The 16913-nt window shown below is 42.5% G+C and overlaps 1 protein-coding gene across 5 annotated transcripts in view; it reads right to left on the reverse strand.

Moving 5' to 3' along the window:
* The window catches only part of CBS (cystathionine-beta-synthase), a 215849-nt gene that overhangs the window by 149774 nt on the left and 49162 nt on the right, over positions 1-16913 (reverse strand). For all 5 annotated transcript variants that reach the window (XR_003852749.1, XM_029577798.1, XM_029577799.1 and 2 more), the window contains exons 4-7: positions 15799-15933; positions 9302-9381; positions 2103-2237; positions 1940-2009 (exon numbers count right to left, since the gene is read on the reverse strand). Coding sequence is in view for 4 of the 5 variants with exons in the window: in XM_029577798.1 (XP_029433658.1) it covers positions 1940-2009; positions 2103-2237; positions 9302-9381; positions 15799-15933 (420 nt within the window). In the remaining variant the exon portion in view is untranslated. The remainder of the gene's footprint in view (positions 1-1939; positions 2010-2102; positions 2238-9301; positions 9382-15798; positions 15934-16913) is intronic.

Below are 16913 nucleotides of genomic sequence, written 5' to 3' on the forward strand. Positions count from 1 at the left end.
TATTTATTTATATTTATTTATATTTTAAACAAATATTTATCCCGCTCGATCCAACATGCTTGGTGGGTAACAAATTCTACAGTTATATTTAGTTATTTTATAGTTATATGTGGAACACTAAAACAAGTGCACTTAGACTCGCACGTTTGTACGGCTACAGGAGAAGCCATATAATTAATAACCTGCCATAGAATCAACATGCCTGAAGCTTTCCAATCACTAAAGTCAATCTTTTAAAGAAAGCTACAGGGTGCCTGTCTTCAGTCTCAGCTCTCTGTCCTTATTCCAACCCCTCCTCTTATAAACAACCTGCAAGGAACAGGAGTATGTGTGTGGGGGGTGAGGCTGAGATTACAGCAGAGGAAAGAAGGGGCACTCTGCTCCCTAATCCAGCTCCTTTCCTTCTGTTGTTCCCCACCTTTTCTTGTCCTGAAGGGAAGGGTGACGGAGTGGACAGAGAAAGCAGTCAGAATGTTTGACCAAAGACCTCTTAAAGCAAACCAAATATGTTTTCAATATAATTTCTTCATGGTGCCCATTCAGAAGAATCCTTACACAAAAGTTCTTGCATCTGCATATGTGACCAATCATGCATAGTCTACAAAAACCCAGATGTATTTTTGGACGTCTGCTGGTGTCTCAGAGCTGGCAGATAAGGCATTAAATTTCAATTCACGGAAGCTCTGATGTCTGGCAGTACTGTTGACATGTTTCAAATTTGTGCTAATTCATTCATTTTTTATGACTATTATCATGAGTCCAATATATGCAGACATCTTTCTGTGCAATTAACAGCATGACAAACTGCAAATGAAGAGAGCATTTACCTGGGTAAACAGTTATCAGGCTCAGTGGTGGGCAGGATGGTGACATTCCAGGGTGTGGCTACTAGAGATGTGCATCGTTTTTTTGTGTTCGTGTCGTTCTTCGTTTTTCGGCCGCCATGTAAAATGTCGTTCTTTTTTTTCGCGAAAAATCGAGTTTTTGTTAGCGCGCGCCGACAGGGAGTTAGCGCGCGCTGACTCCTGTTAGTGTGCACTAATCGGAAAAATGAATTTTTGCAAAAAAACGGGAAAATCCCTATCTTTTTCGGGCTCCCTGAAACATGCCAAATTGGACAATTTTGTTGAAATTTTCCAATTCGGCAAAAACGAATGCACATCTCTAGTGCCTACTTCTGGCTAATTTAGCCAGATAAGAGGTGATATTCACACTTTTCTGTTAAGTTAGCTAGATAGGTCAGACCTGCTATTAAGCAGATCTATAGTTAACTAGAGGAATTTATCCAGCTAACTCTTAGTTATCCAGGTACATTCAGCAGCACAACCACATCCCTGAATATCCCAGACAAGTCAGCCGGATATGTTTATCCGGCTAACTTGCTCAGCCAGATAGCAGCTGAATATCAACTTGAAAAATTGATTATTTTTGTACTTGGTACATTTTTTGTTTAAAAACAATGTGAAGAGTTAAAAAAAACAAAAAAAAAAAAACAAACTCCTAGCTTTTCTTGCATAGTCAGAGGTGTGAATCTTTATGCAAAATTATGCAGATTTGCCATAGAATTTGCTGCAGGAAACGGGGGGGGGGGGGGGGGGGGCCTGACCATAACTGACACCTGCTTTTTTATTTTTATTTTAAATTAAAGGGGTTCCTAAAGATTGAATGCACAGTGTCCTGGAAGTTATCCTTTCCCCTAACCACTAAGAATCCTGTAGAACCAGAGCTATAACACTGACTGAGTGGAGAAAAAAAATTAGCCCTGTGTATCTTATGTTGTGATTTGCTCTGTGAATACTTGAGCCAGGGTCATGGATGAAAGAATTCTACTTTTATGTTATGCATCATGAACAGTGTCCATTTCTGAAGACAGAACCCCCTTACACAGTGAAGGAGGAAGATGAACAATAAAAGACTTTCAATACAAGCTCCAACGTACCGTCACACTGCAGGAGGATCTCCTCTGCTGTTGAGTCATAGTGAGCAAGGGGATTGCTGGCATTGCGATACTGAGGAGTCAAACAGAACGTGGTTAATGCAAAGCCAAGAATATTATTCCCTGATACACAAGTATGTTCTGTACAAATTCAGAAAGACATTACCTGGTCCAAAATATGAGAATTAGGGATTTCATTTTTCAGTCTCCAGGCCACACCCACATGGGACTCCGGAGAGTCAAATCTGGCAGAAGTTGGCGTCCTGACAATCTCAGCACCCAGAGCTCGTAGAACATCAACCTGCAGCGACCGGAGAACCCATTAAAATCCTGGACACCACCTGCCCCTGCACTCACCAGAGAATCTGTTATTATAATAATTATTGTCTTTTGTTTAGCACTACCAGGCATACACAGTGGTGAACAAAAACACATAAGAACATAAGAAACTGCCATGCTGAGTCAGACCAAGGGTCCCATCAAGCCCAGCATCCTGTACGCAACAAAGGCCAAACTAGGCCACAAGAACCTGGCAATTACCCAAACACTAAGAAGATCCCATGCTACTGATGCAATTAATAGCAGTGGCTATTCCCTAAGTAAAACTGATTAATAGCTGTTAATGGACTTCTCCTCCAAGAACTTATCCAAACCTTTTTTGAACCCAGCTACAATAACTACACTAACCACATCCTCTGGCAACAAATTCCAGAGCTTTATTGTGCATTGAATGAAAAAGAATTTTCTCCGATTAGTCTTAAATGTGCTACTTGCTAACTTCATGGAATGCCCCCTAGTCCTTCTCTTATTCGAAAGTGTAAATAACAGAGTCACATCTACTCGTTCAAGACCTCTCATGATCTTAAAGACCTCTATCATATCCCCCCTCAGCTATCTCTTCTCCAAGCTGAACAGCCCTAACCTCTTTAGTCTTTCCTCACAGGGGAGCTGTTCCATTCCCTTTATCATTTTGGTTGCCCTTCTCTGTACCTTCTCCATCGCACCTATATCTTTTTTGAGATGCAGTGACCAGAATTGTACACAGTATTCAAGGTGCGGTCTCACCATGGAGCGATATAGAGGCATTATGACATTTTCCATTCTATTAACCATTCCCTTCCTATTAATTCCTAACATTGTTTGCTTTTTTGACTGCTGCAGCACACTGAGCCGACGATTTTAAAGTATTATCCACTATGAAGCCTAGATCTTTTTCCTGGGTGGTAGCTCCTAATATGGAACCTAACATCGTGTAACTACAGCAAGGGTTATTTTTCCCTATATGCAACACCTTGCACTTGTCCACATTAAATTTCATCTGCCATTTGGATGCCCAATCTTCCAGTCTTGCAAGGTTCTCCTGTAATGTATCACAGTCTGCTTGTGATTTAACTACTCTGAATAATTTTGTATCATCCGCAAATTTGATAACCTCACTCGTCGTATTCCTTTCCAGATCATATATATATATATATATTGCAAAGCACCGGTCCAAGTACAGATCCCTGAGGCACTCCACTGTTTACCCTTTTCCGCTGAGAAAATTGACCATTTAATCCTACTCTCTGTTTCCTGTCTTTTAACCAATTTGTAATCTACGAAAGGACATCGCCTCCTATCCCATGATTTTTCAGTTTTCGTAGAAGCCTCTCATGGGGGACTTTCTCAAACACCTTCTGAAAATCCAAATACACTACATCTACCGGTTCACCTTTATCCACATGTTTATTAACCCCTTAAAAAAAAAAAAATGAAGCAGATTTGTTAGGCAAGACTTCCCTTGAGTAAATCCATGTTGACTGTGTTCCATTAAATCATGTCTTTCTATATGTTCTACGATTTTGATCTTGAGAATAGTTTCCACTATTTTTCCCGGCACTGAAGTCAGGCTCACTGGTTTATAGTTACCCGGATCGCCCCTGGAGCCTTTTTTAAATATTGGGGTTACATTGGCCACCCTCCAGTCCTTCAGGTACAATGGATGATTTTAATGATAGGTTACAAATTTTAACTAATAGATCAGAAATTTCATTTTTTAGTTCCTTCAGTACCCTAGGATGCATACCATCCGGTCCAGGTGATTTGCTACTCTTTAGTTTGTCAATCTGGCCTACTACATCTTCCAGGTTCACAGTGATTTTGTTCAGTTCTTCTGATTCATCACCGCTGAAAACCATCTCCGGAACTGGTATCTCCCCAACATCCTCATTAGTAAACACGGAAGCAAAGAATTCATTTAGTCTTTCTGCAATGGCCTTATCTTCCCTAAGAGCCCCTTTAACCCCTTGGTCATCTAATGGTCCAACCGACTCCCTCACAGGTTTCTTGCTTTGGATATATTTTAAAAAGTTTTTATTATGAGTTTTTGCCTCTATGGCCAACTTCATTTCAAATTCTCTCTTCGCCTGTCTTATCAATGTTTTACACTTAACTTGACAATGCTTATGCTTTATCCTATTTTCTTCAGATGGATCCTTCTTCCAATTTTTGAAGAATGTTTTTTTGGCTAAAATAGCCTCTTTCACCTCACCTTTTAACCATGACGGTAATCATTTTGCCTTCCTTCCACCTTTCTTAACGCGTGGAATACATATGGACTGCGCCTCTAGGATTGTCTTTTTAAACAATGTCCAAGCCTGTTGAACACTTAACCTTTGTAGCTGCACCTTTCAGTTTTTTTCTAACTATTTTCCTCATTTTATCAAAGTTTCCCTTTTGAAAGTTTAGTGTTAGATCTGCAGATTTACTTATTGTCCCCCTTCCAGTTATTAGTTTAAATTTGATCATGTTATGATCACTGTTGCCAAATGGCCCCACCACCGTTACCTCTCTCACCAAATCCTGCATTCCACTAAGAATTAAATCTAAAATAGCTCCGTCTCTTGTCTGTTCCTGAACCAATTGCTCCATGAAGCAATCATTTATTACATCCAGGAACTATATGTCTCTAGCAAGTCCTGATGTTATATTTACCCAGTCAATATTGGGGTAATTGAAATCTCAGCAGAAACCGGTGCAAGAACACACTTAGGCAATCCACCTTGCAAATGTAAATAGTCTTTTAATAGAAAGTCTTTCACTCAATGTAATCGGCAACTCCACATAAACTTGCAAACATTATTTGGATTGGTCCCCCGACACGGGTCCGTGTTTCGCTTTGTCGCTGCATCGGGAGGGGCCACAAATATGAATATCAATCTACAACATAAAAGATAACAGATGGTGGATCGCTGAAAAATGAAAGGCTACATAGCTTATAGCATACATAAAGTCAGTACATACCTTTCAAACCAATCCGGGAGCGCGAAGCGCCCCCAGTGGAATGCACTTTTAAAGAGCAGAAATTGGCGCCAAACCTCCATGACATCGCGAGACTGCCTAACCAATCAGGACAAAGAATACATTAACTAAATAAATGCCATTCTATTTCCCTATTTAGACCTTTAGGAGTAATCGTGTCCAAGGTAAAAAATCCACCTCTGTTCTCGTCTTCCAAGCATCCCAGGATAGTCTCCCCCTCTCGAATGTCGGGGGACCACCTCCAGGACCAAAAAAGAGAGCTCAGAGATGGCGTGATTACATTGTGCCCAGTGGCTAACCAGAGGTTCATCTATTCGTGACAAGCGGATATTCGAACAATGTTCAATGATTCTGGTTTTTACCATGCGGGTCGTTTTGCCCACATATACCAGAGGGCAAGGACATTGGACAGCATATTTGACCCCTCTAGAGGTACAATCAGACTTTGCACGTAGTGGGTAAACTTGACCAGAGATAGGATGAATATACGCAGACTGAACAGAAGTGTGAGTACACATAGAACAATGACCACATGGACCATGTCCCCAAAGTCAGTATCAGAACAGGTAAAAGATGCATGAACCAACTGGTCCCTCAGGTTTCTTGCCCGCCGAAAGGTGAAGCGCAATGAACCATGAAGTAAGTTAGAAAGTGCAAGAGCTTGCCAGTGTCTCCGGATTAACAATCGTACCTTATGACTGATGGTGGAAAAGGTAATATACAATTATGACTCGCTTCATCTGGGTGAGAGGAGGGCAAGAATAACCACTCTCGATGAGAGTATAAAGCTCGTTTAAAAGCCTTCTTTACCACTCTCAAGGGGTACCCTCTCTCCAAGAAGCGATTTGTCATATCATGTGATTGTTGTAAAAAATCTGCCCGAGAGGAACAGAGACGCCGGAGCCGCAAAAATTGGCCTATAGGAATATTGTCTCTTAAGGGACGGGGATGAAAACTGGTATATGACAATAGGGTATTCCGATCCGTGTCTTTCCTGAATAAAGTGGTATTGAATTTGCCCTCCTTGACTGATATTAAGATATCCAAAAAAGATATTTGGACCGGGTCAATGGAAAAATTAAATTGAATATTGGTGTTAACTGAATTTAACCAGTCTAGAAAGAGATAAAATTGTACATCAGTCCCCCCCCCAAATTACAAATACATCGTCGATAAATCTTAGCCACAAATTAATGTGGGTATTCCATTCTGAAGGGTAAATCCAAATAGACTCAAAGTGGTCCATATATAACCAGGCTAAACTGGGGGCCATAGTGGCCCCCCCATTGCTGTCCCTTTTACCTGTTGATAATACTTTGAGTCAAAACAGAAATAGTTTTTAGTTAGAGCTAATTCTGATAATTGTAATAAAAAAAGAGGTGGACACACGCTGAGGGGCTGGACGTTTATTCAATACATTCTCAATAATCCGGAGTGCTTCTCCCTGCGGAATATTAGAATAAAGGGAAATCACATCTAGAGTTACAAAAAAGAAACAGTCAGAGGGAACCGGTAAGTCAGCCAAAATTGAAATAAAGTGTGATGAATCACGGACGAATGACCTAATTTGTGGGACAAATGGTTTTAGAAAAATGTCCACGAACTTGGACAGGGGCTCCAATAAAGAGCCGATGCCAGCAACGATGGGGCGGCCAGGCGGATTGGTCAATGTTTTATGTATTTTTGGGAGGGTGTAAAATACCGGTGTAACCGGAGAGTTATTCACCAAAAATTTAGCTTCTTTAGTGGTGATCATATGACTGTCCAATGCCATTTGAACAATTTCTTTAATTTCTGATAATAAAGATTCTGTCGGGTCTGATGAGAGAGGTATGTAGAAGGTGGAATCTCGTAATTGCCTCAGGACCTCGGCTTCATAATCTGCCCGTGCCAGTACCACAATGCCCCCACCCTTATCGGCTGGTTTTATCACAATTGATTTGTCATTAGCTAAGGTCTTCACTGCCTCAGCCTCTAATTTAGACAAATTGTATCGTACATATTGTTTAGTGGATGTGAGGGCCAGGGCATCCTGACATACTAGTCATTCAAATGCCCCCAAAAGGGGGTCGACCGGACCAGGGGGGTACCACCGGGATTTATTAGACACTACTGAAATGTCTGCTGAGGGAGGACTGTCTACAAAAAATAACCTTAATCTCAATAGACGAAAAAACCGATGAAGATGAACAAACAAATCAAAAGTATCACATTTCGTTGTAGGGACAAATGATAATCCTCTATGTAACGTGTCCAATTCCACATTCGTAAGAGGACGTGGAGACAAATTAAATACAGTTTCTTGTACTACTGCCACGGGTCTGGTAGGGGACGGGGGGTCCGAGTAGGCTTCTGTGCTGGTTGAGAGGTGGAAGTGGCTGGCCGGGATCGCGTACTGCGAGTTTCTCTGGGGGCCTGGCCCGAATCTAAAAAAGAGGCTGCTATGGATGAATAGCGTGATGAAGCCAAAAAAGGTGCAGATACTGTAGAATCTTGTGGAGGGACAGGTGTGCCCCGATTTCGGCGGCCTTGTCCACAACCACGCGGAGCATCCTCGACCGATGAGTCCTCCGATGATGACGTGGATTGTGCAAAGGTGACTTTCTTTTGGGGTTTCTTCGCCATCCATTTATACACGTATCCTGATTTATAATCTGTCTCGTCGCGCTGAAATTTGCTGAATTTAAGCGCCTTCAGGTCCGACCGAAATTTTGCCAGATTTTCTTGAAATTCCTCCAAATTTTGTTGAAACGATTCCAAAGAAGATGTTTGCTTAATCAGTTCCAATTTAAATGTAAGATCCTCCTGCAAGGATATTTGTAGCTCCTTATTTGACTCAATGATCAACACCATGAGATCAAGGGAGCATTTATTTAAAATCTGATTCCACCACGTGAGAAACGCTGAATTGTCAGTGTGCAGTCTAGGCTCTTTTTGTATCCTCAGACCCCGCGGAATTGTACCTCTAGAGGGGTCATATATGCTGTCCAATGTCCTTGCCCTCTGGTATATGTGGGCAAAACGACCCGCATGGTAAAAACCAGAATCATTGAACATTGTTCGAATATCCGCTTGTCACGAATAGATGAACCTCTGGTTAGCCACTGGGCACAATGTAATCACGCCATCTCTGAGCTCTCTTTCTTGGTCCTGGAGGTGGTCCCCCGACATTCGAGAGGGGGAGACTATCCTGGGATGCTTGGAAGACGAGAACAGAGGTGGATTTTTACCTTGGACACGATTACTCCTAAAGGTCTAAATAGGGAAATAGAATGGCATTTATTTAGTTAATGTATTCTTTGTCCTGATTGGTTAGGCAGTCTCGCGATGTCATGGAGGTTTGGCGCCAATTTCTGCTCTTTAAAAGTGCATTCCACTGGGGGCGCTTCGCGCTCCCGGATTGGTTTGAAAGGTATGTACTGACTTTATGTATGCTATAAGCTATGTAGCCTTTCATTTTTCAGCGATCCACCATCTGTTATCTTTTATGTTGTAGATTGATATTCATATTTGTGGCCCCTCCCGATGCAGCGACAAAGCGAAACACGGACCCGTGTCGGGGGACCAATCCAAATAATGTTTGCAAGTTTATGTGGAGTTGCCGATTACATTGAGTGAAAGACTTTCTATTAAAAGACTATTTACATTTGCAAGGTGGATTGCCTAAGTGTGTTCTTGCACCGGTTTCTGCTGATACTTGCTTATGTGCAAGGTTTGCTTCTGTCTTGGATGGTAATTGAAATCTCCCATTATTATTGCACTGCCAAATTGGTTTGCTTCCCTGATTTCTCTTAGCATTTCATCATCTGTCCCATATGAAACAGATTTGTTGGCGATCTTTATCTGAAGGACCACAAAGTTTATATTTAGTATCCATAGATCAGAAATTGATATCTAGCCTTTGACCTCAAATAGAAAAAATTTGGAATAGTTGCAATATCACATATCACTTTTGCAGGCAATACAGCTAAATATATATATTTTTTAAACAGTCATATCTCAAACCTCAGAGTATACACCATAGTTTATGTCTCATCATATTATAATCCCTCACATAAATCTGACCTTCTCCATGCTCATTTTCTCTGGCATGACGATGATACAGCGGTACCCTTTCACTGCAGCCGCCAACGCCAATCCTATTCCTGCAGAGAGAACAAAACGAGGATAGTTAAGACCAATATCTGTGGCTAAAAAACAATCAAACCACTCCAGTCCTTTAAAATAGATCACAGATTTATAGTTAGATGCATCATTTCATTTTATCCTGGCATGTGAGTGAGCGGACTCAAGGGTCAAATGTTTATTCATCTTACTGTAATTTCTTCCTTGTAACACATACAAAGAATGTTTATTAATGTATACTAGGGATGTGAATCGTTTTCCATATCGTCTTAACGATAGAAATCGTGTGGCAGGGCAAGAAAATCGTCTTAGGCACGATTTTTTAGTTAAAAAATCGTTAAAAATCGTTTTTTCCGATTAGTGCGCACTAACTCGAGTTAGTGCGCACTAACGGGAGTTAGTGCGCACTAACTGGGAGTTAGTGCGCACTAACTGAAAATGATACAATTTGACACTTTTCAGGTCAGTTAAGGTCAGTTTAGGAATGAATATGTATTCCTATTGGCTGCCCTCTTATTTATTCATGTTACCAAGTTTCCTACTGACAGTATATGGGGGATGGGAAATGGAAACAGTTGGTAGCTTGACAAAACAAGTAATGTGATCAGTCAATGTGACTAGAACTTGTGCCCTAACCCTGATACCAGGGGTATTGTGATCTTCCTGCACACAGTGCCCTATCCCTATTAATACCAGGAGTGTTGTGATCTTCCTGCACACAGTGCCCTATCCCTAATACCAGGGGTGTTGTGATCTTCCTGCACACAGTGCCCTATTCCTGATACTGGGGGTGTTGTGATCTTCCTGCACACAGTGCCCTATTCCTGATACCGGGGGTGTTGTGATCTTCTTGCACACATCCCGATATCAGGGATAGGGCACTGCATGCAGGAAGATCACAACACTCCTGGTATTAATAGGGATAGGGCACTGCATGCAGGAAGATCACAACACTCCTGGTATTAATAGGGATAGGGCACTGCATGCAGGAAGATCACAACACCCCTGGTATCAGGGATAGGGCACTGTGTGCAGGAAGATCACAATACCCCGGAGGAGTGAGGGTCAGGCAGCTCCCCCCCTGTCTGTGAAGCCAGCCTCTCACTAGTAATGCAGGGAGGGAGCTGTCTCAGACTTCACCATCCTCCCCCCCCCTCACCCACACACCATTCACTAGCTGGGACATGGGGGAAGTCAGGAGTGAGGGACAGGCAGCTCCCCCCTGTCTGTGAAGCCAGCCTCTCACTAGTAATGCAGGGAGGGAGCTGTCTCAGACTTCACCATCCTCCCCCCCCCTCACCACACACCATTCACTAGCTGGGACATGGGGGAAGTCAGGAGTGAGGGTCAGGCAGCTCCCCCCTGTCTGTGAAGCCAGCCTCTCACTAGTAATGCAGGGAGGGAGCTGTCTCAGACTTCACCATCCTCCCCCCCCCCTCACCCACACACCATTCACTAGCTGGGACATGGGGGAAGTCAGGAGTGAGGGTCAGGCAGCTCCCCCCTGTCTGTGAAGCCAGCCTCTGACTAGTAATGCAGGGAGGGAGCTGTCTCAGACTTCACCATCCACCCCCCCCCCCCTCACCCACACACCATTCACTAGCTGGGACATGGGTGAAGTCAGGAGTGAGGGACAGGCAGCTCCCCCCTGTCTGTGAAGCCAGCCTCTCACTAGTAATGCAGGGAGGGAGCTGTCTCAGACTTCACCATCCTCCCCCCCCCCCCCCTCACCCACACACCATTCACTAGCTGGGACATGGGGGAAGTCAGGAGTGAGGGTCAGGCAGCTCCCCCCTGTCTGTGAAGCCAGCCTCTCACTAGTAATGCAGGGAGGGAGCTGTCTCAGACTTCACCATCCTCCCCCCCCCCCTCCCCCACACACCATTCACTAGCTGGGACATGGGGGAAGTCAGGAGTGAGGGGCAGGCAGCTCCCCCCTGTCTCTGAAGCCAGCCTCTCACTAGTAATGCAGGGAGGGAGCTGTCTCAGACTTCACCATCCTCCCCCCCCCCCCCCTCACCCACACACCATTCACTAGCTGGGACATGGGGGAAGTCAGGAGTGAGGGGTCAGGCAGCTCCCCCCTGTCTGCGAAGCCAGCCTCTCACTAGTAATGCAGGGAGGGAGCTGTTCTCAGACTTCACCATCCTCCCCCCCCCACCTCACCCACACACCATTCACTAGCTGGGACATGGGGGAAGTCAGGAGTGAGGGTCAGGCAGCTCCCCCCTGTCTGTGAAGCCAGCCTCTCACTAGTAATGCAGGGAGGGAGCTTGTCTCAGACTTCACCATCCTCCCCCCCCCCCCCTCACCCACACACCATTCACTAGCTGGGACATGGGGGAAGTCAGGAGTGAGGGTCAGGCAGCTCCCCCCTGTCTGTGAAGCCAGCCTCTCACTAGTAATGCAGGGAGGGAGCTGTCTCAGACTGGTATCAGGGTTAGGGCACTGTGTGCAGGAAGATCACAACACTCCTGGTATTAATAGGGATAGGGCACTGTAAGAGATGACTGTAGTAGATTGAATAAAGATCTGATTGTTTCTGCTCTCCTCACACCAAACAAAAACAACACACAAGCAGAGAAGCCCTTCTTACAAAGCTGAGCTAGTGAGTTAAGTAGGAGGAAAAGTAAACATACTGGTGCCAGTGTGTCTACTTAAAAAATACACTTACCAACAATCAATTACATATATTTGAACTGTGTACAGTTCCAGCCAGGACCACCTTTCTAAAATGCACAGTGATTGGCAAATTCAACATGCACTAGCATTTCAGGTGCCTGCTAACAAAAATAATAAACAAACAAGTTCTAGTCACGTGAGTGCTGATCATTACATTACTTTTTTTGTCAAGCTTCCAACTGTTTCCATTTCACATCCCCCCAACCATATTGGTAACATCAATAGATAAGAGCACAGCCAGCCAATAGGAATACATACATACATATTCATTCCTAAGTGACCTTTACTGACCTGGGAAGTGTGAACACTTTGTTTCATTTTCTGTTGGTGTTCGTTAGTTTCCAGTTCCATTTCCCATCCCCCCAACCATCACCTCAGTGGTAACCTTGGTAATATCAATAGATAAGAGGGCAGCCAGCCAATAGGAACACATATTCATTCCTAACTGACCTTCAGTGACCTGGAAAGTGTTTATTTGTATCATTTTCAGTTAGTGCGCACTAAATCGAGTTAGTGCGCACTAACGGGGAGTTAGTGCGCACTAACACGATTTAACGATTTTTAACGATAAATCGTTAGAATTTCTATTGTATCGTGTTCTATAACGATTTAAGACGATATAAACATTATCGGACGATAATTTTAATCGTTGAAAAACGATTCACATCCCTAATGTATACATCGTATCTGTGGAAAAACTCTATAAATTTCTCAGAAGTGGCAAGGACATCCTTCATGCATCTGAACCAGATTCACCAGTTACTTCAGGAAACACAACTTTGCCAATGCTATTCATCCATTAATTACCAACCACACTGCCTACTGCAACTCTATTTACTGGTATCTCACGCTACAATCTCAAGCGCCTCCAACTTCTCCAGAGCACAACTGACAGGACCAAAAGCCACAGACCATATAAGGCCAATCCTAAGCCAACCGCACTGGCTCCCAATTGAGTACAGGATACAATTCAGGATTCTCTGTCTAGTTTTTCAAATATGAAAATCAACTAGTCCCCAAGCTTCTACTCCCCTACCCTCCCACAAGAGACCTCCAATCCTCCCTCCCTTTAGCATCTGCCAAATTAACTGATACGAGACTTCGTGCAGTCAGCTATGTCCCATAACTATGCAACAAGCCACTGCTACCCCTTCACCTCAAAAGAAGCTCTCTAGCTTTCAGGAAGCAAGTCAAGGCACCATGCTTTTTCACAGAATATATGGCAGAGATGTCCTCTAGAATGGCCATCTCATCAACCCCCAAAACTTGTTTAACAACTTTACTCCTCTGCTCTTGGTTCTTGCCTTGTGCTTAGTCATATGTACCCTACTCCTTAATATATCGACCCTCTGGTTAAGTCCCCCTTTGCAATCAGTACCCTGTGATGATTCTAATGTGCAATTTATGATGCAATTTTAACAGCAATTAAATTTGATTGTAACCCACTTTGGGACCAGATTTGGGAAAAGGCAGAAAATCAAATGTTTATAAATAAAAAATAAAAATTATGCAGCAACAGTAAAGCCATAGCTGCAAGAGAAATGCTTCCATTTTCCTCAGTATGACTGCATCAAAGTTTGCCTTACACACAAAAAATACATCAGATTATATTATTAAAGTCATGCTATTCCTAATTGTTAACACCCTTTAATGAAGTGATTATTATGTAACAAATAACACAAAAAAAATGACAAAGTGTCTGATGGCACCTTATAGCCTAGCCAATTTATTGAGACTTAAGCTTTCAAGGACAAGAGTCCACATCAGAAGTGAAATGCTTTTACCTATGCTTCATATGAATTTAACAGCATACAATGTATAATTTAGTCATATAAATAAAGTTAGGATATTATCATTCATCAGTATTTATAAATTCACTGAACTGATATAAAATCAGGATTTGGTTTTACAGGAAATGAAATTGAAAGCTAATTGCTTTCTATAGAAAACACAGTACACCTTGGTTAAGAACAAACATGTTCTGTTTAATTGGCTTATACTTTGCATACTTTGATGTGGTTTTACATGACAAACGACTGGTTTTAGAAAATCCATTCTGACGGTAGTTTAAAAATGAATGCGAGCAGAGATCTGCTTGAATTTTAAATCATGTGCGCAATTGCATGAGTATGCACATCTACCATGCACCTAATTTTAAGAGGTTACTCAAGCAAATCTACTTTGCCGGCTTTAATGCCCGAGTAAGTGGATTTTAAAACGTGTTTGCTAGAGGGACATTCCCAGTTTTTGCAATTAGTCCACCAGTTTGCCCAGTCAGTCAATCTCGCAGTCATCCAGACCCCCTCTGGTTCTTCATCCTGCTCTGAAGTCATCCAGTGTGGTGCTTTCTTTAGAAAGCTGTGATGTGCCAGTTGGTGTGGAGGATGAGGTCCTTAAATAAGGTGAAGAGGAAAGAGAAGTATTGAAGGTAGAGTAGATGGCTAGGATTTTTTTCAGTGAAAGAATTTAGAAAAGTCTTCTGCAAATGGTCCCCAGAGGGAATGGAAGTAGTGTGTGATATGGGTTTAGAGAGCTTTTGTACTAGTTCAAACAGTTTGCATGGGTGATTCATACAGAGTTCAAGTTGTGGAGATGTAGTTCATTTTGGCCTGTCAAATGGTTGTTCTATGTTTTTTCACATGTTCTTTGCAGTTATGAAGTTTAGAGTCTGTTTTATGTTTCCACAATTTATGCGTAAGGAGGATGAAAAATTTCTTGGATATCTCATGGGGTTGGGTTTAAGCAGAGCTAGGGTATTGATCACAGAGGTGAATTGGTCATTCTAGTGTTGGGTTAAGATCTGGGACCAACAGAGGTGGCAAAAACCTAAAATCGGTCACTGTCTATGGGAAACTGAATTATGAGGTTTTTACTTCAATAATGAACTGTAGTGACTGTCCATATAATCTTCGATATAGTCAATAAGGGACTATTGTAAGAAATTGGTCTCTGGCAAATGTGGTGGTCTACTAAATAACAATATATAAAGAAGATATGGTAGGCTCTCGAGTAACATATATAAAGCAGATCACCATATCGCCCAAAGACAAAATAGTGTATAAATGAGCAAACCATATCTCCCAAAGACAAGAGCAATAGTGTTAAAAGGGGACCACCATGTCTCCCAGAGACATGAGGAACACTATCTCCCAAAGACCCCCACATCTGTGTATAAGAAATAGGAATTCTCATTTCTCTGTGTATAAAAGGAAACCACCATACCTTCCATAGTAATATATGAATATAAACTCTTTAGCCCAATATTCTAGTTTGACCTGCTATCTATTATTTTACTGGTACAGGTTTTGATCCCCTTAATATAAAGATTCAAATAAATCTCTGCAAGCACTAGCACTGGAAATTCTTAAATATTTTAATCAACTGCCCTAGCAACTTCAGCCTTCAAAAAGGGAGGTAGTTTCATACCTCTCTATACCTGACAAGAGCCAGTTACTCACCTCATATTAACAATTTCAACCCCTGAAGCAAGTCAGCTTCTCTCCTTGCTATACTGAGTCCAGCATCACAGAGGTAAGGCAACCTCTCCTCTCCCAGCCCCACAGGGGTGAAGCAGCTTCTAGCTATACTGTACTGACCCAAGCCCTATGGGAGATATGCAGCATCTCTCCTCACTGCACGGGCCTTAGACCAAAGAGACATGGTAAGCTTTCACTGCACTATATTTGCCAGAGGCCCAACGGGGCATTCATTTTCCCATCTTGTAAACCCTGCATTAGGACAGGCTGATTGCTCACCTGTGTTTCCAGATGTTGGCTCAATGATGGTATGTCCAGGTTTTAAGATCCCTGCTCTTTCAGCATCTGCCACCATCCTCACGCTTATTCTGTCTTTCACACTCCCACCCGCATTGAAGAACTCACATTTCGCCACTGGAAAGAGAAAAGATCCTGTCAGGTCCTGGGGAACGGTGCTAAGTCTTGGGGTAGGGCAGGGCCAGCAACCAGTTGGGGCAAATCAAGGCAAGGTGTTCTCAACTTTATTAAAGAGTCCCCCCCTTTTTGGATATTATTTCTCTTCAAAAATTAAAGAAAGGAAATGTATGGTTTCCTAAAACTTCAAGTTAACCATTTCCCTGGTTGAGAGGAGAGGAATTCAAACTTGTGGTACTGATGGTTAGCGCAGGCCAAGCAGTTGTCAGATAAATGTAAAATAAAAAAGGAGGGCAATTTTCAAAGGCATTTTCCTGTGGAAATGGCTCAATATAAAGTTGTCTGCTCGATATGCAGGAAAACTTACTTGTGAATGTCCTGTATAAGTCCAAGTTGACCCAGGCTGAGCAAAGGAATTCCTGGGGTGGAGCTGGGGAGGACTCTGCATTTATGCATATGCTTTTTGCATTTTCAAAAGTATGCGTCTAAATTTCCTCCCAGAATTTCTGCATACATTAGGCGTAATTGTGTTCAGGGTGTTTTGGTGGGGTAATTTTCAAAGTGAATAAATACGGGTAAGTTTGTTTCAAAAACTGTTGTAACTTATCCATGTTTTTGCCAACTTTCTTATGTGGGCTGAAACAAAATTACTCCAAAAGCTTAAACAAACAGCTGAACAGCACTCTCAGAGGAGGAGGACTTAAAAGGCCAGAGCTCGAAGCAGAATAACTTGTATTATAAATATTAGATCAAGGAAAATAACATTCAAAAAACCCTAAAACAGCTAACTTTTCCAGCTAAACTTAACTGGACAAGTTATCCCAGATATTATCCTGCTGAATATCCCTAAAATTATCTGGCAGATTAGGTTTAAAGTTATCTGGGTATGGAATAAAACATTTGCAAGAAAATAAAACATTTGCAAAGAGTGCAACATGGACCTGACAGCCTAATTCCCAGAAACCCAGCTGGTATATGAG

Source organism: Rhinatrema bivittatum, chromosome 15 (assembly GCF_901001135.1).
Source record: "Rhinatrema bivittatum chromosome 15, aRhiBiv1.1, whole genome shotgun sequence".
Lineage (NCBI taxonomy): Eukaryota > Metazoa > Chordata > Amphibia > Gymnophiona > Rhinatrematidae > Rhinatrema > Rhinatrema bivittatum.